The sequence below is a fragment of the Coloeus monedula genome (assembly GCF_965178545.1).
Source record: "Coloeus monedula genome assembly, chromosome: Z".
In the NCBI taxonomy this organism is placed as follows: Eukaryota; Metazoa; Chordata; class Aves; order Passeriformes; family Corvidae; genus Coloeus; species Coloeus monedula.
In genome coordinates, this window is record NC_138822.1 from 52,541,064 (window position 1) to 52,565,984 (window position 24,921).

At 37.6% G+C, this 24,921-nt stretch overlaps 1 protein-coding gene across 3 annotated transcripts; it reads left to right on the forward strand.

Annotated features, from left to right (window-relative positions):
- The first annotated feature begins 109 nt into the window (after positions 1-109).
- Positions 110-24,921, forward strand: RNF170 (ring finger protein 170). 3 transcript variants are annotated; one of them, XM_082302011.1, is made up of 8 exons: positions 110-132; positions 3,205-3,262; positions 10,121-10,264; positions 15,107-15,182; positions 16,511-16,619; positions 17,643-17,716; positions 19,583-19,687; positions 21,407-24,921. In XM_082302011.1, exons 3-8 carry the CDS (start codon positions 10,128-10,130, stop codon positions 21,674-21,676), a joined length of 771 nt encoding a protein of 256 aa, XP_082158137.1. In that variant the 5' UTR covers positions 110-132; positions 3,205-3,262; positions 10,121-10,127; the 3' UTR covers positions 21,677-24,921. The 3 variants fall into 3 exon arrangements, with proteins under 3 accessions (XP_082158137.1, XP_082158138.1, XP_082158139.1); XM_082302012.1 differs by lacking the exon at positions 110-132 and having other exon boundaries at positions 3,243-3,262; positions 10,121-10,202; XM_082302013.1 differs by lacking the exons at positions 110-132; positions 3,205-3,262; positions 15,107-15,182 and having other exon boundaries at positions 10,127-10,264.

Here is a 24,921-nt window from a genome sequence, read left to right on the forward strand (position 1 = left end):
CGCGCCCTGACGGAGTCCGGCCGCGCGCGCCTGCGCTCGGCGGCCTCGGGGCGGGGCGGGGGACGCGGCGCGACCCGGCGCCGTCGGGGGAACGGGGCGGGGCCGCGGGGCCGGCGGCGAGCGGCGGCTCAGGTACCGCGGGGGGACGGGCGGGGCCGGACCGGACTGGGCTGTCCGCCCCTCACAGCCGGCCGGGGGGGCTGGGGAGGGCGAGGGAGACGCGAAGCCCTCCGTCGCAGGCCCGCCGAGGCACCTCGTACGTCGCCGGGCCCCCGAGGGATGCGGGGAGGAGGGTCTGCCAGCCCTTCCCCCGGCTCTGTGTGTGTGTGTGTGTGTGTGTGTGTGTGTGTGTGTGTGTGTGTGTGTGTGTGTGTCTCGGCGCGGAGGAGCTGGTTGGGAGAGTGTCCAGCAGGGCTGGGATCGTGGGTTTGTGAGGAAAGTGCACCACAGGCGTTATCAATGTTGGTGTGCAGTGTGGCTTGGTTTCTGGATGGAGTGGCCCCTACAAGGTTTTTTCTCTTTTCGTAGCAGAAAAAGACGTTTTCCCCACAGACGTTTTCCTGTTAGTGAAAGGAGCAGCCCCTACAAAGCTTTCCTCCTTTTGGAGCAGGAAATGACCCTGCACCTACAGACATTTGACAATTTCAGTATCTAGTGTGGCTTGGCTTGTGTACTGAGCAGCCCTGACGACGTTTTTCTCTGTCTTGGAAGAAGACAACGACGTTAACTTCTTTTCAACAAAGCTCTACTGTAGTAAATTTAATGAACAGGCAACCTACCAGTATCTGAAGGGGGTCTGCAGGGAAGCCAGACAGAGACTCTTCGTTAGGAACTGTAGTGACAAGGAGTAATGGGTTCAAACTTAAAGAAGGGCAATTTAGGCTAGATAGGAGGAAGGAATTCTTTGCTGTCAAGTTGGAACAAGTTGTCCAAGGAGGTTGTGAATGCCCTAACCCTGGCACTATTTTAAACCATTTTGGATAAGCCTTTGATGCTTTTTCCTGGTCTTAAAATCAAGACTCAAACACAGAAGGGAAAAAGGGATTTTACCTTGGTATTTATTTTAAGGATCTTTAGGTGCACACCTCCAGGTCGAATGCACCACAATGCACACCACAGTGCCCCCACCAAAAGATCACGTATAACATTACAGGTCTTACTAATTAGCATATCTATCAAAAATTCCCCAGTGAGAGGCTTGAATGAGCCCCCCTCCCCAAGGAACCTTCCCCATGATGGTTCTATCTTAGTTTACAGAATGTGTTCTGGAGAAGACCTTGGGGTCTGGAGCACACTGATCTGTAACTATGAAACTTCTAAAATGTTTAGTCTCCTAGCTGAACAAACAAGTCTAAGAATGCAGGCAAAAAGCACTAATACAGAAGCTGTAAAAAGGTATAACAGGTATAAAAGAAAAGGCAAAAAATCATCATGGCATCACCTTGAGCAACCTGGTCTAGTGAGAGGTGTCCCTGTCCGTGGCATGGGGATATTGGGACTGGATGTTCTTTAAGGTCCTTCCCAATCTCTCAACATTCTATGATTCTATAAGTTACTTGCTTAGCACTAGCTACAAGTGGTAGCTAGGAAGAAGGGTGATTAGACATTGGAATGGGCTGCCCAGGGAGTTGGTGGAATCACGGTCCCAAGGGGCATTTAAGAAAAGACTGGACATGAAACTTGGTGTCATGGTGTGGTTGACTAGGTGGTGTTCAGTCTTAGACTGGTCTTTTGATGATCTCAGTGGTCTTTTCCAGCCTAATTGGTTCTGTGTGATTCTTCAGGTGATTCAGTTAATTTTTAATCTCAAAGACAAGGAGTCTGTCTGTGGCCAGAGTGCTCCCACATCCTTACTGTGCCCCAGCCAGAGGAACTCTCCGTCATGCTGCAAATGGGTCACCTGAGGAGTTTGAGTAACTCTTTCTCAGTAGTGTGTTGGATTTTGGCCTATTTGAAGTTTGCAGTGAGAGTGTGTGGCACCATGATAAGTTCTGCAGTTCCGTGTCAGTTAACAACAGGTCTGACATGTAATAACATGGAGCAGCAGGCACAGGGTAACAGTGGAGGGTTGAATAAACAGGAAGGGTCGCAGATGCAGAAACTGTCACTTTTTCCCCATTTTCTCAGAGTTCTTCCATTTAATAAATTAGTAGCATGGACAAAATCTGAGTGCTCCCTTTATGTCAGCGTCTTTTGAATTAAAGAGTATTGTAGAAGCTATGAAAATTTTCAAGTTTTCCCAGGAAAGTACTTTCGCACTGATCTCTTTGTATAACCTGCTGTATAAGTTATAAATCAAATCTGTCTTCATTTAAAGGTAATTTTCAGTTTGAGAATGAGTTTGAAATCATAGGAAGCTGCACAACTACCAACTTTCCATTCCAAGTTTTAAAGTGTGCTTTAAGCATTATGCTTGGTACTTTTGACAAACAATGATTTCACAGGTATATTGCATTTTTTAAGGTTTTCTGCCATATCTTCCTCTGTGTCTCATTTCCCACTCTGCTTTGCTTGTTGCCACGAGGTGTAGCTTGTATTTTGTTGACTCAAACACAGTAATGTTTTTTTTGCCTTGCTATCTATTTTAGATACGAGGTTGTATATGGAAGTAGTGCTTTCTACAATAAGGAATTCTTGGGCACTTTTCCTAAAAGTGATCTGAAGCCTCTTCATGCTTAGCCGAAGTATTACCATATTCTAGTAAACATTATTATAATGAAGTGACAATATTTCTTTTTCTTCCTGTCTGACCAGGAATGTCAGGTATCCAAGCTGAAGGCATTGCCCAGCTCTTCCTCATGCTCCTATCTGCATGTGAATTCAGTTCCACCCTCTAGTTTGTTTAGAACTCTATACCTTTCAGTTTGTTTTAGCCTTATGAAGTGATGGAAGACTTTGTTGGGAATTGTTTTACACAGGTCATACATCACCCAGCCAGATATTCAGAAGAGTAATGCTAAACAGGCCATTGAATTTGTCATTTTGCTTCAAGCCATCTGCACGGTTTCGGGCTCAGGAGAAAAATTATTGGAGACATTTTGTTTTCCCAGTAGAATGGTATATTAATCTTGGATTATTTTTCCTCACAGTCTTGCATCTGGAGCTTGCATCTGCATTACTTTTAACTTGCAAAACATTATTGCATCAGCAAAAGTACAATATCTACTTTCCTTTTTCTTCTTTTTTTTTTTTTTTTCTCCTTAGGGAAAAATGTGTCTCAGAGTCTGCTGACCTCAGAGCTTGCAGAAACCTGCTTTATCAGGCAAGTGCCTCAGTTGGTCTGTTCATAAGGTATACTCAACAAAGTCATTGTTTGCCTACTGAAATTGCCCTCTTCTCTCTTTTGGCAAGACTCTTCAGGCCTTTTCCATTCTCTCTTGCAAAGAGCACACATACACTCGAATGTAGTCAGCACAGTCCTGAAAGCAAAGGTGATTCATGTGAGCATATAACTGAATATTATACAGCTGAGTTTGGCTGTATTTCTTGTACCAGCTGAACTGATTTGTAAATGCAAAGTTGATGCAAGCTCATAGTAATGATGCATTAACAGACTGCATGAAATTCTAGTAGGATAATCCCAGTCAGTTTTAACAACGTTCTCACAGAATATGTCTTACCAATTTATATGTTGCTATATTCAATTTTTTTTTTTTAGTTTCCATTAGTAAATGTGCCCTCGGGATTTTCTCCTACTAATTTTTAAAATATAGGGAGATACTTAGTACTAGAGATTGTTGTGTGTTGCTTTATTCAAGTAAGACTATGCTCACAAAAATGACAAGCTAATAAATCCTGTTTCCTCAGAAACAATTTTTCTAAGTACACCATCAATCATTTCCATTATTTCTCTTTTATAATGTTGTATTTGCCTATACCACTTTTTCAAAGTCCAGTTTCAGTACGCTAAGGAACCTGGATACAATGTATTACCTCAGGATTTAGCTGATTTAGGATTTAGGCTAGTAAACTCATAGAGTATTCAACACTTTCACTGTTCATCATGTGTAGTTCATGCCTGCTGTTGTTAACTGTTTCTGAATGCAGTCTGGGCATATCTTTGAACTCTTAAAGAAAGAGAGCATAAATAACTGTAGGATCCAATTTGCTGAGTTAAATCCATTCACAAAGTCCCATTGTCAACCATGGAGAGGGGCCATGACCTGCTACTACCCTGAAGCAGGAAGTAATTAGATAGCTTCTGACAAGGCAGGTCTCAATTTTTGCCCTACATATATGAATTCGTCTTTATTTTGGGAATTTTTGCCTGTTTTTCTCTTAAATGAAATATGCTAAATTTATGCCCTCAATATTTCAATATGAGCTCATATATGTTCAGGAGCTGGATTATAGAATAAATATACTCTGTTTTAGTATGCTTAAATTCCTAAAAGTTGGTTTATGTTATCTAAAACAGGCTAATCTTATTAGAAACTTTTTAATACAAATGAAGCCAATTTTTCTTGTTTGTTTCTCTTACCATGGAAGAAAATTTTAAGGAGTTAAAGCCTTTTTGTCTTTAAGAAAGTGAGACCTGTGGTATTTGACTGTTTGGAGATGAATTAGCTTATCCAGCTTTTTTAAAGAGCAGGGGTAATGCTTTTGCTAATAAAAGGCAACTGGCAAAAGGAGTTACACGTTCTGGCTTGCACACTGGCCCACCATCACTATCTTAACTTTATAATTTTTTTCAAGAGATGTTGGTGGCTGCCAGTACTGCATCAAGAGGAAAACACTCAAAATGAAACTGAAATAAATGAAAACCAAAACTCAATTTTTCTCATCCTGTTCACTCCCAGCCCATCCCATAAAGGACACATTGTTATCCAAATTATCTTTCAGATGTTAAGCAAATTTGTACCACATTCACAGAGCCAATACCTTAAGGTTAATAACTTGTATCTCACAGCAGTACTGCTTGTGTGTTACCTCCTTGTTTACTTCTCAGACATCAAGAGAGCCTCTTACTACTTTTTCACTATGCTTGTACATTCCTTTGGTAGTGGGTCCTAAAAATATCTGGTTTTGAGAGTATGTTATCATATGGTACTTCCCTGATAAACTCAGAAAAGTTCAAATACTTCAGAAAACTTTGGAGAAAATTCTGACTTTGGATAGCTGACAGCTGTTTAACGTATCGTGGTAAAGACTGGATTGTTTTTAATGTCTTTATGAGTCACGGCATAGGGTATTGTTGTAGCTGTGCTTTATGTCTAACATTGAAAGTCTTAATAATACTTTTCAGATCTGAAAAATTAAGAGATAGTGCATCCACACTACTGTATGTCTTCATTCTCTCACATTTCAATGTGATCCGTATGAATTTCCAAGAATAAAACTCATGGTACTTCCAGTATTGCTCATTATAGGTCTCCTTTTTTTGCTTAAATCTGCATACATTGTTCATACAAATTTCCACAGAGGGAAAAATGTAACTTTTAAAGGTCTGTATTTATTTGAAATGTAAAAACAATTAGTGTTGCTTTCTGTCAGTGATCACTCTGAGGAAAACTGATAATAAACAAGGTAATTTTCTGTTCAGATGGTTAATCGCTGACAGATTTACCAATAAAACGGTATTATTTTACTGACAGTAGATTGCATTCCTTCCTATTGCCAAACCTTTTGTGGACCATTTAGTCTGAGGTTGTTTACACTCTCTAGCTATCAAGAATCCTCGTGGAGATAAACCTGATCCTAGTCTACTGGGATGCAATGTCAAGCTGTAACTTAGGTAGCCCAAATGGAATGGAGGAGTAACTCCTTGTCTTTTTCCTCTTTCTGTATTGTTTTACTTGAAGCAAGTGCCAGTAGTCTGAACATGAGATGAAATAAAACTGGAATTTAAGATTTGGGCTTTGTTGTTGTTGTTTTTAATGTAGGAAAAAGGCCCAGCATTTTTGTCAGTTTTTTAGACTTTGCAATTGATATTTTTAACATTCTGAAGTTAATTGTATAAATTCCAGTTTTGATGTGAGTATTGTTAGATGTGGCTTGGTTTTCATCCCCTCATTGGAACACAGGGTGGAGTTATGCTTGCATTTAAGAAAGCTATCCTTGTGAAATGGCTAAAAAGAGAAAAAGTCTCAAGTATAACCAGAAATAATTCATCAGAATTTAATCTATTTTCAATTACTGCCTTTTTTTCCTGAAGTAGTTTTATACATTTGGCACTTTTCTAAGAGCTAGTGTAGACAGGAAATAATTTCTTGTATTAAAAAATAGAAACAGAGCAATAAAAAATTCAAACCTTCTTTGCAATTATAAAATGAAACAAAGTAACATAAATCTACAGAAAAGAAAGAAAAACTTTAAAATAATTTAATGTCTGAAAATCCTGTGGTGTAGAACCCAGATCTGAAAATGATTATATGAGGAAAAGGTTGATGAAATACTGTCATTTATTTTTTCATAATCAGACAAATGTAATGGGTCAATGGATGGAATTTAGTATGAACCACACTAACTTGCTCTTGAATTGCATCAAATTATTTACAGTGACTATTTTAGGAGTGATTAGATATATGTGATAAAATCTGATTCTGGAAGTCTTCTCTGACACACACTTGGTCTTTATCAAGGCTGGTTGTCTCTGAAGACTGTCTTCATTACATTATTTAAGAGCTAAATCTCCTATAGCTTGCTTCTTAGTCGTACCAACTGAAAGAGCAACACTTGCTAAACACATGCACTGTGAGGTGAGATCTCTTAGAAGCTATTTTAGTACTGTTATCTAGCCTATCATACATTCAAACCACTGTAGATGACTCCTTGGCTGTTATGGTTGCACTTGAAGAAATATGAACTGCAAGCTTCCAGTTCTAGGTATTTTGTTTGAAAACATTCAAGACAGCCTTGAAATCAGAAAATAATTCCTTCATCCTTCAGTCAGACATTTTTTCTATTAATGTATTTTAGCTTTTTCCTTGTAGACACTGCTTTTTTTAACATGCTATCTCAGAGATAAGAGGGGGAGGAGGAGGAGATTGTTACTGTCTCTACTGAGGCTTGAATTCAGAGAAAGTATGTATTGCTTCTTTTGAAGTGAAACCTTTCTGTTTTGTAGTACCTAGTCTACACAAGTCTTGTCAGCTCTCCTGTGCAATGATCTTATTCAGAAAAAGTGCTGGAAGTAATGAGAAAAATGTACACAGCACTTGCTGGCAGTCCAGAAGCAGCGAGTAAATTAAAATATGAACAACACGAGCATTAAGCATGGATAGTTTGTCTTGTCTAGAATTCAGCAATAGCAGCAGCTGGGAGTGAGACGGAGGCAGAGATTCCACTCCCCCGCTATATAATCTTTGCAGTATTGATACGTAAGTGAAAACAAGGTGTTTCTGGGTGTTTTATGCAGAGAGAAAGACTGTGCAACAATTTCTCTTGGGTACTATGCTTGTGTCAAAAAGGTTCTTGGGAAAGTCATATATGTTCCAAAATGAAGATACCAGTAGATACCAGTAACTGGCATTAGGTGCAAGGAGGAAGAGAGGTGAGGATCTGTGTATTTAGTTTTCATGTTTTGATGCTAACTTTGGCACCTTAGTTTGGTATTTCAGGAAAAGTGGGTGAGCAGAAATGAAGGCAAGTAATGAATGCAGTAAGTGCTATTAATGGTAGGCAGATAAGAATTTTGAGTGTTGTTGCAAGGAACATACAGAGAGGGAAGAGTTGGGGTGGATGTCTTGAAAGCTGTTCAGGGGAACTGATTTAAATTGCTGTGATATTGGTAATTCATGTGTTGTTTTCAAAGTGCATCAAGCAAGCAGTGACAGAGGAAGTTCGAATGTTAGTGTAAGAAACACTTGCATTCCAAAGGTACAGTTAAATCATCTGTATGCCTCTGGCACAATAGGTATTTCTAAAAAAAAAAGCCAACAAGCCAAAACCCTGTGTAATACTTAATGGGATGTAGTTGTTATTGGCATTTTGGTATATTCTAACAGAGCTGATGTGGAACAATGAAGGAATTATCACATACCAGTTCCCTGGCATTTACTTCTGGTTTTGTTCTGAGTGGTCAACCCAGAAAAAACTGTGGGACAGAGTAAAAATTAGTGGACTGATACTTAAGGAGGAAAAACTTAGGAATTGAAGACACCAGCATGCACAGTTGTGGAAAGTGGCTGTCTTAGAATGATGCAGTGAAAGAAAGGGAAGCTTCTTCAGGACTGGATATGCAAAGAAATAAAGTATACACGCAGGTAATGTTGAGCTAGGGAGGCATCACAGCACACCTGCCAGTCCAGAGCCTCAGCACCAGGGAACTGCTGCTCAGAAAAATTCCACATGTTAACCTCATGGCTTTAACTGTAGGAATGTAATTGTGTAACTAGCTATGCAGAGAAATGCTGTAACTCCTTGTGTAGGCCCATGTTCTTATGTAACACCTTTCCACAAAGACCTGGTCTTTTGTTCATTAGTGTATATGAAACGTGTGTAAGCATTGACCTACTTTAAACATGCCTGTTTATGAGTCACTGGTATTCCACCTTTGAAAGAAGCTTTCCAAATACTATGACATAGTTGCTTGTTGAAAGCTGTAATTAGCAAAAAATTGGCTATAGTTACAGAAATAATAGTCTCAGTTCAGATTGGCACACTTAGGATAACTTAGTTTGTTGTTTCACTTCATATATGCTTCACTATTCCATTTTGGTTTTCACAGTGAAAGCCCAAAAATATTACAAGAATTAATGGAATCTCCTCTTGTTCTCCATGAGTTTGCTCTGCTCTCATGGTACTTAATTATACCACTTACACTTTTTAACAATACTCTTAGAATGTATCAGGTCCTCTTGTGTTGCTGCTACAGAAGGCAGCTCCCACAAATGTAAGGAAGCTTGAAAAAAGCTCCACTGCTTATACTAGAAAAAATCTGGAGGGTGAGAGTAGCTCTCTTAGGGAAAAGATGACGCTTTCTTACTAGCAATAGACTGGCATGCTGAGGTCTTGCCAGGGTAGTCATTGCAGGTATCCACTAAAATCCTGATGATTTGTACTCCATTTCAGTTTTGCACTTAATTCAGGGCCAGAGGGTGTTTGGTGATGTTTGCTAGACAGCGAGGTTTAAATTCAAAATGACACGTGAGCTATGAAGTGTAGAGAAACACTGATGAAACTTGCAAGCTGGACTAGGAAACAGAGAAAATGATACCAGTCCTACCTGCCTTCAGAAACCAACACTGGGATTTTATGTGAGCATCATATGAGAAATACTTCAATTGTATATAGACACAGCTTCAGTGTGACTTTCCATGTCATTTGACAGAGTTAGCTTCGCCCTTCTGATTTCGTAATATTCACAGCCATAGTTCATTTCACTTCCTGATTGCAACAGGAATGATTCAGCAGTGTGTTGGAAACTGTTTTATTTTGCATGTCTCCAACTGTAGGTTAGTGCTGTAGGTTAATAAATGTTAGCCTTAGTCATTCTGGTGGCTAAAAATATGAAACAAATATTAAACAAGTGAGTCTACCTAAGGAAGCCTGATAATACTGTTTTTCTTTTAAGTTTTTCCCATGTTTGCAGCTAAAGGTTGGTAATGCACAGAAAACACAAATGAAGTTTAAAATGCACTGGGTGGTTCCTGTGTATCCAAATGAGCATTTAACACTAAAACCAAAATGTCCTTGTTTCTTTATTCACGTAAGTGGTGAAAGTTAAGTTTCTGTGTTGGCTTAGCCTGGCAGGAATAACGTGGTGTGTAACAGCTAAAATTCTTGGTAATGCAGAGTCATTAAAATTTTTTTCCGTGAACACTCCTTAGAATATGGCCAGTTCAGTAATGACCTATTCCTATGCAATTTAACTTATAAAGATTTCCAGATAAACTATCTGACTAACCTTTTTTTTTAAATCCATAAATCATAACACAGTTATTTTATGTTTGTTTACTACTGCACAAGACCTCTACAGCAAGCTCAGTGTTTGGTAAAAATGGATACATTGCTTCTTTTTATACCACTTTTTTCCCCCAACAATGACTGTTCTGTTGCTTCAGGAATTTGTTGTATATATGAATAGATGAGTACACATATTGTTTGTAACTATGTTTAAAATGTCTGTGCACATATGTTTTAATATATGTATATGTATATATTTCTTTTTATATTTTAGAGCTGTGATGGCCAGTCACCAAGCAGAAGTTCAGAGTTTGAAGCTAGATAATGATTCAGTTATAGAAGGAGTAAGTGACCAGGTACTGGTGGCAGTTGTGCTCAGTTTCACTTTCATTGCTGCTCTGGTATATACGCTTTTAAGGTGAGAATGTGTTGACAGGAATTAGTCAACATACCTGCATTTATAAAAATCGTAACTTTCTTGACAATTTTTTGCATTGGTAGATAAAAATTGTGATTTTGTTGCAGGAAGGAAGTGACTGTTAGATTGCTTACTGTGTTTAACTAATTGTTTGGCACAGCTAGAATCAAAAGTGGAGTTTAATTCTTCCTTATCTTCAGATAATTAAGCTGAATAGTGTTCATCATTCCTGAAAATGGTTAAATTCACAGTCTGTATGGCTGCTGTGTCACATTTGGTTAAAAAGTACAGATTTGTCAACAACTCCAAAATTAAAATTGGAAATATTCTTCCAATGTATGTTCTAGCTGCAGTCTCTTTCCAACAAAAAACAAAACAAAACAAAACAAAAAAAAACCCAACTAACCAAAAAAATCCCCAAATCCAAATAAGTTGACTGTTTGTTTGGTTTTTTTTAATTAGTATGCTGTAAAACAGTGGACTTCAATATTCATTCCATACAGGAAAATGTTATGTTCAGAATTCATGATCAAGTCATCAGAGCTTATTTTCATTTCAGAGTTTTTCTTTGCATCCTAACCCTAGCCTATGGGTTTTGGGAAAATGAGTCTGAGCTTCAGATTGGGTCCTTTTATTTTATTTTATGGATGTCCGTAAACATCTGAACACAGAACAGTTGTCAAAACCAAGAGAACTCAATTTTAGTGACACGTTGGCATCATGGAACTTACTGAAGAGTATATGTCCACATGAGTATACTGCCGGGGTTGAGTTACTTGAGAGCAAGCTACAAAATAAACTACAGGTAGAAAAACTTGGTTGGACTGCAAGGTGGTGCTGCTGTTCAGGACCAGGAGATCACAAAGGAATCTTAAGAAGTGCATTCACTTCACCTTACGTTTTTTTTCCTGAAGCTGTTTCAGTTACTCAGATTGCTTTAAGAATGCCTCTTTTTCATCTGCTCTGTTATGATTTCTCTACCCCTTATATTGACATTTTTGGCAGTTGTGACTTGAATTTTAAGTGTTTCGTTTGAAAGTCAACATTTTATTTTTGAGCTTTAGAAAGGCAAGTAAGAAATATTTAAAAAAAAAAAAGTAAGTGGAACAAGGGTCAGCAGTTGGCAAGAGTAGCAGGAGTTCAGTCAGAATTAAGTTCGGGAAGATGATGCATCAATTATGAAGAATGTCTTAGGGAGGAAGATAAGGCTAGTTATTGACTACCTGTGCAGTGTAATGAGGTAGGTAAAAAGTTTGACTGTGAATCCTCTTACATACCTTGATGGTTTATTTTCTGGAGGGGCAAACAAACTGAGAACACAAAGCTTCCAGGCTTTGGAGGACTGCATTGTATGATTCGTGGCCAGTGACAGGACTCGAGGAAACACGTGAAGCTGAGTCAGAGGAGATTTAGGTTAGATATCAGAAAAAAGTTCTTCATCCAGAAGGTGGTTGAGCATTGGAACAGGCTCCCAAGGGAAGTGGTCACAGCACTGGCCTGACAGAACTGGAGATGTGTTTTGGCGATACTCTCAGGCACATGTGTCTTGAGGGCCAGGAGTTGAACATAATGATCCTGATGGGACCCTTCCAACTCAGCATATTTTATGACTGTGATTCTATGACTGACAACTGAAAGTCATAACAGTATCCTCTTAGCTCCCTGCTCTGCCTTCTGGTACTTTTTTGAATTGTCTGTATTCAGCAGCACTCTTCATCTACCTCCTTTGTATTGTTGCTATCAAAATCTGCTCAGTATGCTAGAAAATCTGTACAGTACAAAAATTATAGTACTTTAAATTTATTTAGCACTGAGGGAGAAAAAGAGTGTTTTCTTTTTCTTCTCTGGTTTCCTTAGACAGCACAGTGATCTTTGTGTTCCTTATACGGTGTTCATTTTCTTTGTCTTTCGTGCTTCCGTATCAACAAAACAGGAATACCTAAGTTGGGTAGGAACAGGTCATGGGTAAGTATACAGGAAAGAAAGCTTACAGTAATGAATAGTTGCAGGAACTGAATAAAAAGGGCAACTAGGAGCAAGGAGTATGTGTTGCAGTAGATTTTAGGGGGCAGAAGCAGAATATGGAGAGAACTGTTAAGGGATATGGTTGTTGTACTTGTTTTCAGTTGAAAGAACTCAATGTATCACATCAGGGCTTCATTCATGCTTCTGGTGGAAAAACTTATGAGCGGTAATTAACATATGTAACAAGTTGCAGATGTGTAGTTCAGGCACTGTATGATACTTTTGTAAAGCTTGTATGCTTTTGAGTTAAAAATTTTGATACAATGAAACCACATTTTTTCCATGATCTTTTAAACCGGTGAGGTTGTCATACTACAAATGAGGTTGTGAAAATTCAGTGTATTCAGCAAATTAAAGGAAGCCTGACCCTTTAATTTCCTACAAGGGATTCCTCATTTGTCCTAGATGACTTATCTGTTCCTTGTTTATGGATCTACAGGTTTAGATCTTTTAAATCTCATTTTTCTATCCATCATATGGTTTGATTATAAGATCAAGTCAGTATTTTCAGCAGAAGTGAGATCTTACTCCTTGGAACTTAACAGTGTCCATCACTGCACAGTCATGCACCAGTCCCCTTAAGTACTGTCCCGCTCTTTCCATGTCTGAGACTGCACACTGTAAGAGTAGGCAGCCTTCCTCCTTCCAATAATAATAGTTTGGTGGGGCCCTCTGTGGTACATAATAGAATCTTTCCACGTCATGGGACCTTTTTCCTCAAGTTTTGGCATGCTAACAGTCAGAAATGGGGCAATAAAAAGCCTTTGCATCTAACTTTATTTCTTTCTGGCTTGTGTTTGATAATGCCTTTAATTACATGGCACCATGCTGATTTTTATATATTTCATTTTCCTTTTCATACTAATTGCATGACAGATGTTATGAATTTGATATGTCTTGAGCTCTGCCTGTCCCTTCCTGAACATTGCATGGTTTTCTGCTACCTCACCATCTTATGCATAAGTGACAGTACATGCTGTACCTCTACAGCTCTACAAATGCTCTCGTGATTTCAGCAGAGTACGTGATACCAGGGAAAGGTTCATGTAAATGAACACTTTCAGTAGCAAATTTGCAATTAGTTGTTTATGGAGAAATCAGAATAAACAGTCTTAAAATTCTCACCTTCCATTTGTGTGTGAATCAAATTGAATTTCAATATATATGAAACATTCTGGCAAAATGAAGTTGTGAACTATGTTAATTTTCTAGGTTCTAAACAGAAAAATACTTTTATACATATAACATTTATGACAGACAACATCCACAAAATCTGATTCATGGAGACCAAGGGGCATAAGAAGGGTTTTAATATAGCCTTCCCATCATATAACTTTCATATGTCACCCACATTAGTGTTAAATAGATTTGGTTTTTACAGATAGCCATGTAAATATTAGCATGAAAACTATGGCACTTGTCTGTTTCTCTCTGAAGAAAGAACGAAGCAGACAAAACGTTAAATATAGAAATAATGCAATATTATGATTGCCCACATTAAATGAAGGAAAATATTGCAGAAGCTCCTAGAGCCATTGAGGAAATTGTATGATATAACTGCAACCAGGAAATGTCCTAAAAGTTCAGCCAGTCCTGACAGAGGATCAGCTTGCCTCAATATCCCTGGAAGCATTGCAACCTGTTTTTTGATTTAACTTTTAGTTCAGGATGGATGAAAATAACCTGAGTTAATCTTGGCTGATTTTGTACACTATGCAGTTAGAAATGTGTTTCCACAAGCCTTAGGTAACTGTGGGAAATAATTGCTCATATTTATAGAATGGTAGCCTTATTCTGTCCCCTTTTCACTCCATGAAGAGTCTTCTGTATGAACTGACATTTCTTCAGTCTTTCTCTAATGTTTAAAAAATGTGGGCAGTAGTTCTTATTATCTTCTGAACTTCCTCCAACTTCTTTATGTTTCTAAGCATTTAGCCCAAAATGGAGAACAGAATCCAGCTGAGACCTCAAGAGTCCAGAGCAGAATGTATCATCATTGAAATCCATATGAATAAATAAAGCATAAAAAATTCACATTTTTTAATAGGCTGTTGACTTGTATTTATCATAACTCAACACCTCTGATTGTTGTCAGCACATTTTTAATTTAAATTCTGTCCCATTGTGCTTTAGAATTTCAAATTTCTAATACATCCATCCTTCTTTCTTCAGTGTGTCCCTTCCCAATGATTCTTCTTGGTGTATCTAACCTGTAGTTTGCTTGCCTGTAGAGTCTTTCTTTTTTTAAAAAAGAGTGATTTTAAAAGAGTGGTTTCTTTTTATATCCAGTCTGCTGATAGTTACATAAATTCAATATTCTAAATGTAAGTTTGTCTACCCTTTCTTATGCAAATGTCATGTAGCAGATAAAATTGAAGTAATTAGGGGGTTTCAACTCTATGACTTAAGCAGTGAGTGAAAAACTAGTACTTTATGGGTAGACCAACAAATAAGAAACTAGCAGTGGAGACAAAAATGAAAACTATTTCTGCAATAAAAAAGCTTTCAAGCAACTTCATTTTTTGTAGGTTCATGGCTTAATTTTTTCTCAGATTAAAATCTAGTTTTAACATGGTTTAATGATTGGTTATGGAGTCTGAAAAATCTTGCTGCTGTACAGCTTTAAGTGTCCAGAGTAACTTTAGGATCCCAAATAAATTCCTGTTTCCTTAAAAATTTGTGTACTTCCTTTAAAATCCTTTATAGCAGGAAAGAATGATTTTTTGCCCTTTGTTCAATTTTCATATTTGTTTCAGTGAGTTATTTTTCAGTGTTGGATCACAGGGGTTTTTTTATTGCTTGTATTTCCTTTCACAGAAATGAACATCAGAACATACATCCAGAAAATCAAGAGCTAGTGCGAGCTCTTCGTCAGCAGCTTCAGACTGATCAGGTGCTGTGCTAAGTGTTGGCATTATTCAGCTCTGTGATGTGGGGTACTGTAACGTGCAGAACTCTGAGGTTCTGGAAGAAGTTGATCTTGATAGTTGTGGCAGCTTACTTACTGTACAGAGGCATCCTTGAAATTCATCAAGTAATGAGATAATGTAGCTTTTTTTCGATGGATGCAATAAGTAATTAAAACTAAATATTTGGCTGGTTCTTTTTGCAAAGATCTTTTTGCCACAAGGTGGAGTATGTTAGATTATGCTGGGTGCTTCCTGTAATGTTCCTGAGAACTTAATGGTAAAGGAAAGGAAATCTGGAGTACAGTTTGCTGAGACAGGACAGGGGTTAGATGTTTAGATTGATAAACAGCATGTAACAGAACAATGGCACAGCAACAAGAGCCAGGCAACAGAGTGAGAGAGGAACTTTTTAGCAAAGCCTTTAGTCACAGGACAGGGAGCAGTGGTTCTAAACTGAAAGAAGCTAGGTTGAGATGGGATGTAAGGAAGAAATTCTTTACTGTGAGGGTGGTGAGGCACTGGAACAGGCTGCCCAGAGGATTTATGGATGCTCCATCCCTGGAAATGTTCAAGGCAGGGTTGGATGGGGCTCTGAGCAGCCTGGTCTAGTGGAAGGTGTCCCTACCTATGGCAGGACAGTTGGAACCTAGTGATCTTTAAAGGCCCTTCAAGCTCAGATTATTCAGTGATTCTATGACTGCATCCAGTTTGGACAGGCAGAGTCTAGGCCATACTTTTGGAGAATATTGAGAACAGTCTTTCATCATGATAATTCTTGAAATAATGACAGTGCATATTTATGTGGAAGACAAATACAGTAAAATGGGGAGAAAAACTGTTTCACGACAATGACATACACAAGCTGATATCTGTGTTTGGGCTTGAAAACACTAAATGCTGCAGCTGGTAAGCAATGCAGTTCAGTTACCTGGCTCTGGACAGAACTACTCGGGATAATGAAGTAACAATATAGATCCGAGTTTGTTATTCATGCTCCAGCATGTCTAACCTGGCTCAATGTGAAGGACCAAGGAGGTTCTTTCTCTGTGGTCTTTAACTGGTTTGAAGCACACACTTATTTAACAGATGAAGGGAAAATAACGGTCTTGTCACAAAAACTCACTTGTTGAATCAATGCATTTAAGTATGTTTGATTTTTTGCATTTAAATATATTTCTCATTTCACATAGTTCTTTATTTGACAGTTTGACTTATAGTAAATGAATTCCATTTTATTATTATTTTTTAGAACTCAGTAGACTTACATAGAATAGTATCTCTAACACTTTACATTTTCCTGTTGTTCCAGCAGGATGCTTCTGCTGGTGATAGGCATCGCTTCTATACAGATATGTCCTGTCCAGTGTGTTTGCAACAGGCTACATTTCCTATAGAAACAAACTGTGGACATCTCTTCTGTGGTAAGCAAGCAAAGCTCCTAGGTGCAAAGATAAAATTAGTATAGAAATACAAACTTTTGGCACTGGTACAGGCATCCTAATTCAAAGCTTTGTTTGCTTTTAACTGTTTATCTTTTTGTCTGCGTAAGAAATATTTTTTTATAAATAGTCGAGAAACTACATTTATGAATAAACAGTCACTTTAAGATTGTGCTGCACTGTTTTCTATGCCATAAGGAGTGAAACTGGTTAATTTTAAAATGTCAAAGAGTACAATTTGTTTCCAGTTTGGTAAAAAACTGAAGAGTTTGAGAAACATTTGGAAATGTACCATTTAAAAAACCTGTTTTAGAAAGAATAAAATAATCTTTATCTCATAGAATATTTTTTTCTTGGAAGTCCTGCAGAATTATGAGTAAGTTCAGAGTTGATTAAAGTGTTTGGTTTGGGGTTTTTTTGAGGCCATGTTTATATATAGACCCCCTAGGTAGCATTTTGCTTCCTCTCCTTCAAGTTCCCAGTAGGATTCTTTCACTGCATTCATCTAGTTTTATGAAGTATGTCGTGCATACCATGCCTACTTGTTTAAGTGAAAAAACAAGGAAGTTTGGAAAACAGATAAAGTACTCACATTTTTATATTTGTCTTCATCTGTTGAAACACTGATGATAAAGCCAAGTTTTTAGGATAAATTTTACATCTCTTGACATTTTTGTGGCTTCTAAATTCTAAACTGATAAAAATTTTAGTTATTTGCTTCTTCACTTAAGGAGTAAAAATTTGTAGTGTTTTCAGGAAATAATGCCTTAAAATTACTGATCAGTTGAAGCTGTTCCGGACTTTTCTCATTAATAGCATCGAATTTGAACATGTTAGTTCTTGGTATCTTCAGTGAATGCTTATACAAAATTACATCGGAAAATGTGGATTTAACCTAACTGCGTATATGCACTTTCTGTTATTTCTCTTGGTGTGCAACATATTACTTCAGGCAATGTGTTTTTCACCTCAGGAGTTTAAATGAGTGTCACTTATCTTCACCAGGTTCCTGCATTATTGCCTACTGGAGATACGGCTCATGGCTGGGTGCCATCCGCTGTCCAATCTGCAGACAGACGGTAATATTTTAAGTCATCATGGGCCTGTCAGTTTGGTTGTCTACGATAGCCTTGCCACAAGGCACTTACATGTGAGCTGCAACAGTGAGGCTGGCAGATAAAGAAGTCTGAGAAACTAAAAGAATGTAGAGGGATATGTGAGACAGGAATGGTGGGCATTCAGGTTTTCCAAACGTTTTGCTTTGACAAATGGCTCAAAAAACTCAGATTGTTCCTGCAACTCAAACGTAAGTGAACTGCACTGATAACTCAGCTCTTTTTCTGTGAGGAATATATGAAAACAGAAAATTGTGAGATTTTAACTATGATCCTTTCATGTTTTCTGTTCAAGATGCTATTTAACTTCTTTTACCAGAACTTGCATCTGAAAGGCTTGGCTGTTGTTGTAGACTGCCAGTAGCAGCACAGGTTCCTGAGAAATACCCTGTCTCTTCCTTCTCTCCCTACCAAAACACCTATCCATGTCAATTTCTTATTTTGGCCCTATTTTTAACTTGTATGTATTATTAATTTCATCTTTGTAGAGCAAGCATTAGCTTACTTCCTACGCAACTTACTTATATTGTCAGTTTGAAATAATGTTCCTGCAACTCATTAAGGCTTAGGATCTCTGAGTTTGATAGTGTATGTTTTAACAAAAGTACATCTTTATTTTAACAGTGGACAAACTACAGAGCTATTAACTTCTGATGAATTATGTAACTCATGCTTTTGCCCCTCCATTATATCCTGCTTTGATTGTGTGTATCAGCAGGACAAATGACTGTAAGAACACAGTTGAAGGAAAGAAAAATAGGTATGACTGAAGAATTACTAGGTTTAGAGTGTAGCCAGTGAGGAAAAAGACACAAATAATAAAGGTGAGGAAAGCGGAAAAGGGGAAAATAAGTGATTTTTTTTGGTGTAATTTCTTACATATATATTCATTTACCTTCCTCTGAGTAACAGATATATTGGGTGGTACTGCTTGCATGGTTATATATTCATTCTCACCCTGGTTTATAAGTGGGGAAGAGAAATATGTATACATGAGGAACATGAGTCATACAGGAGGTTTGTGGCAGTACCAGGAGTTGAATGTACATTTGCTCATGCTCTCATTTCTAAACGTGGCTGCCACACAGATTTATATTCAGTCGCCAGGTATAGAGGAAGCTTTTGAAGACTGTAATAATTACAAGGGCTATGTCTTCCCTGCTTCCTATGTTAGTCTGCATTTTATATCTGCGCATTGCTTCCAAATAGAAGTCTCAAGTTTTCAGCAACTCCTATGCAGAAAGATAACATGCATAAAGTCATATTCACGTACATCTTATTTCTCTATGTTTGCATGAAAGTTAACTCAAGAACAGAGCAGAATAATCTGTGCTTGCAAAAGAGCTGAAGGTTAATATCTTTTTCTGTTAATTCATCCTGGTGTGAAGATCCATATGCAAAACTATGAATTTTGCTGCATGTTTGTTGTCATGCAAGGCAATTCTAAAGATAGAAGAAGAAAGGCCTCATTGATTGCTTGATTTGATTTTCAATTTAGGAAACAAAATTAGATGAATTTGGTAAATTAACTTTGTTCTCCAAATCATCTGTCCCACTTATGAAACATAAAGCATTTAGGTGTTTAGAAAAAAACATATAATCTTCTTTTAAAAGGAAGGTTCTTGTGTGCTTTTTTTAACAATCTCCTTAATATTCTGTGAAGAGCTGTAAGCATTTAATTAGTTAAAACTTAATAGCAGTATCCATGCTGGTAATTTTCATTTATTCTCTTATTAACTATTCAAGTAAACCAAAGGTTTTTCTATGTAGTTAACTGAAGATGAGTGTTTTACAGTTGCACATGCAACATAATCTCCCTGCTCTGCCTAGGTAACACTGTTCTTACCACTCTTTGGTGAAGATCAGCAGGGTGCAACCCAAGTGTTTCAAGATGTTAATGATTACAATCGAAGATTCTCAGGACAGCCCAGATCTGTAAGTCTTGGATAAATTTGGGTGGAAGTCAGTGATGTCAGGAGAGTTTGAGTGCAATTTTTTTGTGATTTTTTTTTCCCCCCCTTCTTTTTTTTTCCTTTCCCTGCGATATGGGTTTTCTCTTCCTGATGCTTAGGGCCTAGGCAACTTTTTCTTTAGGAAATTCATGTTTATATGGTTAGGTCAAACCCAAGACCTCAAAAATATTATTTTGTCATTTATGAGAATGTATGAAAACTTGAGTTTTTGTTGTGAGAATCTAGTAAGTCTAGAGTTTTCTGTTCATGTGTTAGGTTGGTTTTTAGATATGAGTCATTATTTTGAAAGGATCAATAATTAGTCAGTAAAAATTCTTAATGAAATACATGACCTGCAAGGAAGAATATTCACTTCATTGATCTCTTTACCCTGATTAGAAGAATCTGAATCTGAATCTGTGCCTTTCCTCTCAGACAGCTATATGCTGTCTTGATTTTTCAATTTTCCTCCTCTTTTATATTACAGTCTTTATTCTCTGAGTGAAGAAAACCAGATTTTTTTTCTGTAAATAGATAAAAGGGGTGGTCAAAGTTCTACAAATGTTAGAAAGACAGCCTTGTGAGCGCATCTCCTGTGTGCGTGTCCTGTTTTGCAAGGTGAAATGCACACACACACACATACTTAGTAACCTCCCCCTTTGTCTTCATTTGTTATGGGATTTGGATATAGCAAGAAGACATTAGCAAGAAAAATGAACAGTATAAAGAAACAGAAGAGGGAGGGATGTTTTTCTAAACCACGAAATGTGTGGGTTTTGTCCAGAAGAGATTGAAAGTACCTTTCAGGCTCCATCAGACTTCTCTGTGAGCTGTGTCTAGTCCCCAGTAACCTGCCTGGGGGGTGCCAGAAAACTGGAGGTCATGCCAGAAATCTGCACTGAAGCCCTAATTGGACTAGATAAATTGTCTTTGATTTATACACAGCGTTACCACATCAAAAAAATTCTTTCTCAAAAACTTTTTCAGCTATGGTAATAACTCACTTTAATGGAGTTTAATGGCTTTATGTATAAACTGTGTACCATAGAAGGGAACCAGTATAAAAAAGTTTTAAAGTTCACCCCTCCCTGCTTGTCACAACAAAAAACTGAATATTTTCTATTGAACAGTCTCTTACTAAGCTGACAGAATCATAGCAAAATGGAAAGGAGCCAGAAATTGATTCATTTAAAGGTTCTTTAGTTTACTTTGAAGCTTCATCCATCCTTTGGAAACTTGTGTGAATCACTGGTTATACACCAGGAGAGGGGGTACTGTGTTTCTGAAAAACTGTAACCTATTCTGCTTTACCTATACCAAAGTTTGTTCTTGCAATCCTTGTTTGTCTTCCATTCTGATCATTATTTCACTCCAATTAACCTGTTTGCTGTTTCTCACTTTCCCAGTCATTTGTTTTCTTCTATTAGTAATTTCTTTTCCTTCATAATAGTTGCCAATATATGTTCTAGTGATGTATATTAAGTGTATGCTTTTCATTATAGATTAACAGTTTGACTGTTTCTTGAAAACATATATAGTCTAAATCTGACTTTCTACCCAGTAAAACTAAACTCATTAACTCTTCCTGGATTTTGTTTTAATTCCTATAAACTGACAGGTTCTGAGATGTAATGTAGTTGTAGAAACTTCAGTTGAGCATGGATGAGTTGCTGATACTAACTTTTGGGTTCTTTCTTTATAGATTATGGAAAGAATTATGGATCTTCCCACTTTATTGCGGCATGCTTTCAGGGAGATGTTTTCTGTAGGGGGCCTCTTCTGGATGTTTCGCATCAGAATATTCCTCTGCTTGATTGGAGCTTTGCTGTACCTAGCTTCACCTCTGGATTTTCTTCCTGAAGCTCTCTTTGGAATTCTGGGATTCTTGGATGATTTCTTTGTCATTTTTCTTCTGCTGATATATATCTCTATCATGTACAGAGAAGTGGTAACACAGCGTCTAAATAGATGAAACGGACAAAAGTGACCTAAAAGCAGAGTCAGTTGTGGAATGTTTTAAAAAGAAAACTATAACGTGAGTATGATATAGCAAGGTGCCTGTGTATGATTTCAGTAGTAACAATTTCTTAGCTGGTTATGTTATACAAACATAAAGGGTTAGTATGTGGTGATGCTTAACTGGAATCTTTAATTTGTGCATTACCTATGCTTCATAAGGATGAGGTTAGTTTTATAATGTTGTAATAAACCACCTTCATCTACTTCCACCTGATGAACAACTGTGTGTAATGAAAACAGGAAACACTTCTTTTGGTGTGTTGTGCTTTGTGAAAAAGGAGTTCTAGCAAATGACTTCAAACAATAAGCTGGTTTGCATAATCTAGGTGTGTAAGAAAATTCAGAAGTTCTTCACAGTACAGTTATCATGGCTAAATTGTTTGATGTCTTCCTGTTGTGGGCTAGAGTTTTTTGAAATAAAAGTAGCTTTGTTTGTCTCTGTGGAAGAAGAAACCCAAGGAACCACATTACAATTATCACCCTGCTGTTTGCTGTTGTCCACATGCTTCAGAAAAATAAGGATAATACCTTGGTATTGCTTGAACTGCACTATGTACAGTTGCATGCAATTTGTACCATTTTACTTTTATATTTGGGAATATACACACAGTATCTGATCTACATTGAGAAACCAGTATTATGCACGTCATGCTCATTAGTGCTCTATTTTTTTAAGTGAGAGCATGGTTTTTCTCTTCAGACTTTTTTATTTGGTAAGTATGTATCTTGGAAGCGAAGGTTTTGTGCTACTTTGGGTCAATGCAATATGTCTGAAATGCAAGCTTGCATTTCTGTAGATGCATTAAAACATTTGGTCCCTTGGAAAGGACACTCAAATTCCAAATAGTGGTTGAAAAAAAGAAATTGGAGCTGGATGTTTACACTACATGTACATGTAGTTGTATGTGTACAGTGTAGATGTCTACCCAAATGTACATTCTGCAATACATGTGTACTAAACAACATAGATATTGGGGTGATTTTCAGTTGGAGTTTCCTTGGTTGGTTGGTTGGTTGATTTGGATGTGGATAGAAGAGGTTCTGAATTACGTTGAAAAATAGTCTGTGATAAGGGACCACAAAAAGATCTTGAAAATGTTCTCAAAAATTCCTGGGTATCCTTAAAGCTGATTTTTTTTTTCATGTTGAATTTGAACATAGGCTGTCATAGCTATACAAGTGGAAAATACTTTCATTTTGAGCAATGATTGCCACTAGAAAGGTCCAGGATATGACAGATCATTGTATTTTTTAGGTGCAGGAATGACAATTGCAATTTAGCTTCCTGAGTACTTGAAAGACAGTGAATTAATAGGTGATTCTTTGTGTGTTTACATATATGGGATGAGACTTACAATGAAAGGGACCTTTTCACCACTTCTGTGTTTCACCTGTGCAGGTGTCTTTCCACAGCTTCTAGCACTTAGGCCTGTGCAGGAAGATGATAGAGCTGAAACCTCAGGTGTCAGTCATTGAGGATGCAGATTGTCTTTCAGTGTCAGTGCTCTAAATGACATTCATTTAAAACTAAATTCACTGATTCTTCATTTGAAAATTTAGTTTTGAAAATCCAAGGACATTTTACAAATGAACTGGAAAGCTAAACTTTTCTTTGTTGCTGTTTGTTAGAGATAGGCAGGAAGAGAAAAGGGAAGTGAAGCAAGGGTTGGAGAAAGAGAGCTAGAGAGAAAATTACATTTTTGGAAGTAAATGATAACTAACTTCTCTTGAGCATCTTGGTTGAGCTTTTCTCATTGTGTTAGCATTGCTAATGTATGGTGAGGGTTTAGTGGCTACCTCAGTTAAAACTCTTTAAGGTATTATTGAGTAAGGGTGAAATATTCATAAGCTATTAGGTGCATTTACAAATCAAGATATTAGTTTAGGATGTTACGTAAGACAGGATTTCGCAGTTTGCTGTAAGTATAGTTTTTGATTTTGGGGGTTTTTTTCCCAAGAAATCTAGCTGAAAACAAACCTCAAAAATTCTTTTTTGACTGAGTAAATTTAACAGCCCCTTTTCTCCTGGAGTTTAAGTTGTAGCTCTGCTTAGAGAAGAGTGTGGACTGCTATTGTAGAGTAATTGGCATCTGTTCATGGAATTTGTTGATATAGTACCTCATCCATACTTTTATCCAATGATTATAATTTTCCCGTGACTATGAATCCAGCGTGGATATAGATGCACATGAAGCTGCTTACTGATTGGTTTTCTTTAAATTTCCCAATTCCATGTGCTACTGTGAAGTTCTGGAAATACCCATCCCATCTAAGGGGATCCTGTGTATCTGAAATCATACACAAACCACATCTGAAAGATTATATGAAGTTTCCCCGTGTTCTTTTTCTTCAGTACATTTCTGGTAGCCAGAAGGGTTTCTCTCAGAGGCTTCTGCTTACTTTTGAGTATTAAGTAACATTGTAATTTTAAATTCAACACATTAAATGCTTGACAGAATTAGGACTATTCTTTTCACCGATATGTGTGCTTGCTTGTGGATGTTTTTTTTGGTCCTGCAAGCCAATGATAAACAGTATTATGACTTGTTCGGGCCTTTTTGTGTAATGTGAAGATGCATCTGTCCTGCAACATCTGGCCACTGCTCCTTTACACAAATCTGAAATAGCTATAAGTGAGCTATCTTGGGTACTTAGCTTGAGCTTAACCTAAGGTCTAGCACTCCCAAGAAGCTGCAGATTAAAATATGAGCATGTAGAATTCCTGAACTGTGTGCTGCCAAGTTGTTCTGGCAGCAATGTGAAAGGTAAGGGTTAGGGCTGAGCACTGGCTTCAGAATGTAAAGGAAATACATGATGCTGTGTGCAGAGTGACTGCAAACATCACTGTGGTTTTGTCTCCTGAGATGGATCAGGTGTGTCACTAAGGGGGGAAAGTTAAAAAAGGAAAACTATAGCAGGAAGATGTATGGGGATAAAATACAGTTCCTAAAAGATCACAGGGTCGCCAAAAGCTATGTGAAATATTTGATTGTTCTAGCAATATTAACAAAGAGGAAAATAAAAATTATACTTAATAGCTCTTAAAAAATAATTTGTAGCATCTTGAGGCCTAATGATCATCGCTGTATAGAGCGATCCATTTCTGTGCTGTTCGTGTGCCACACCATTGATGTCTGTGAGGATCAGGCAGAACGGTGTGGTTTGGGGATACAATTTTGCCGTAAGTTTAATAGAACT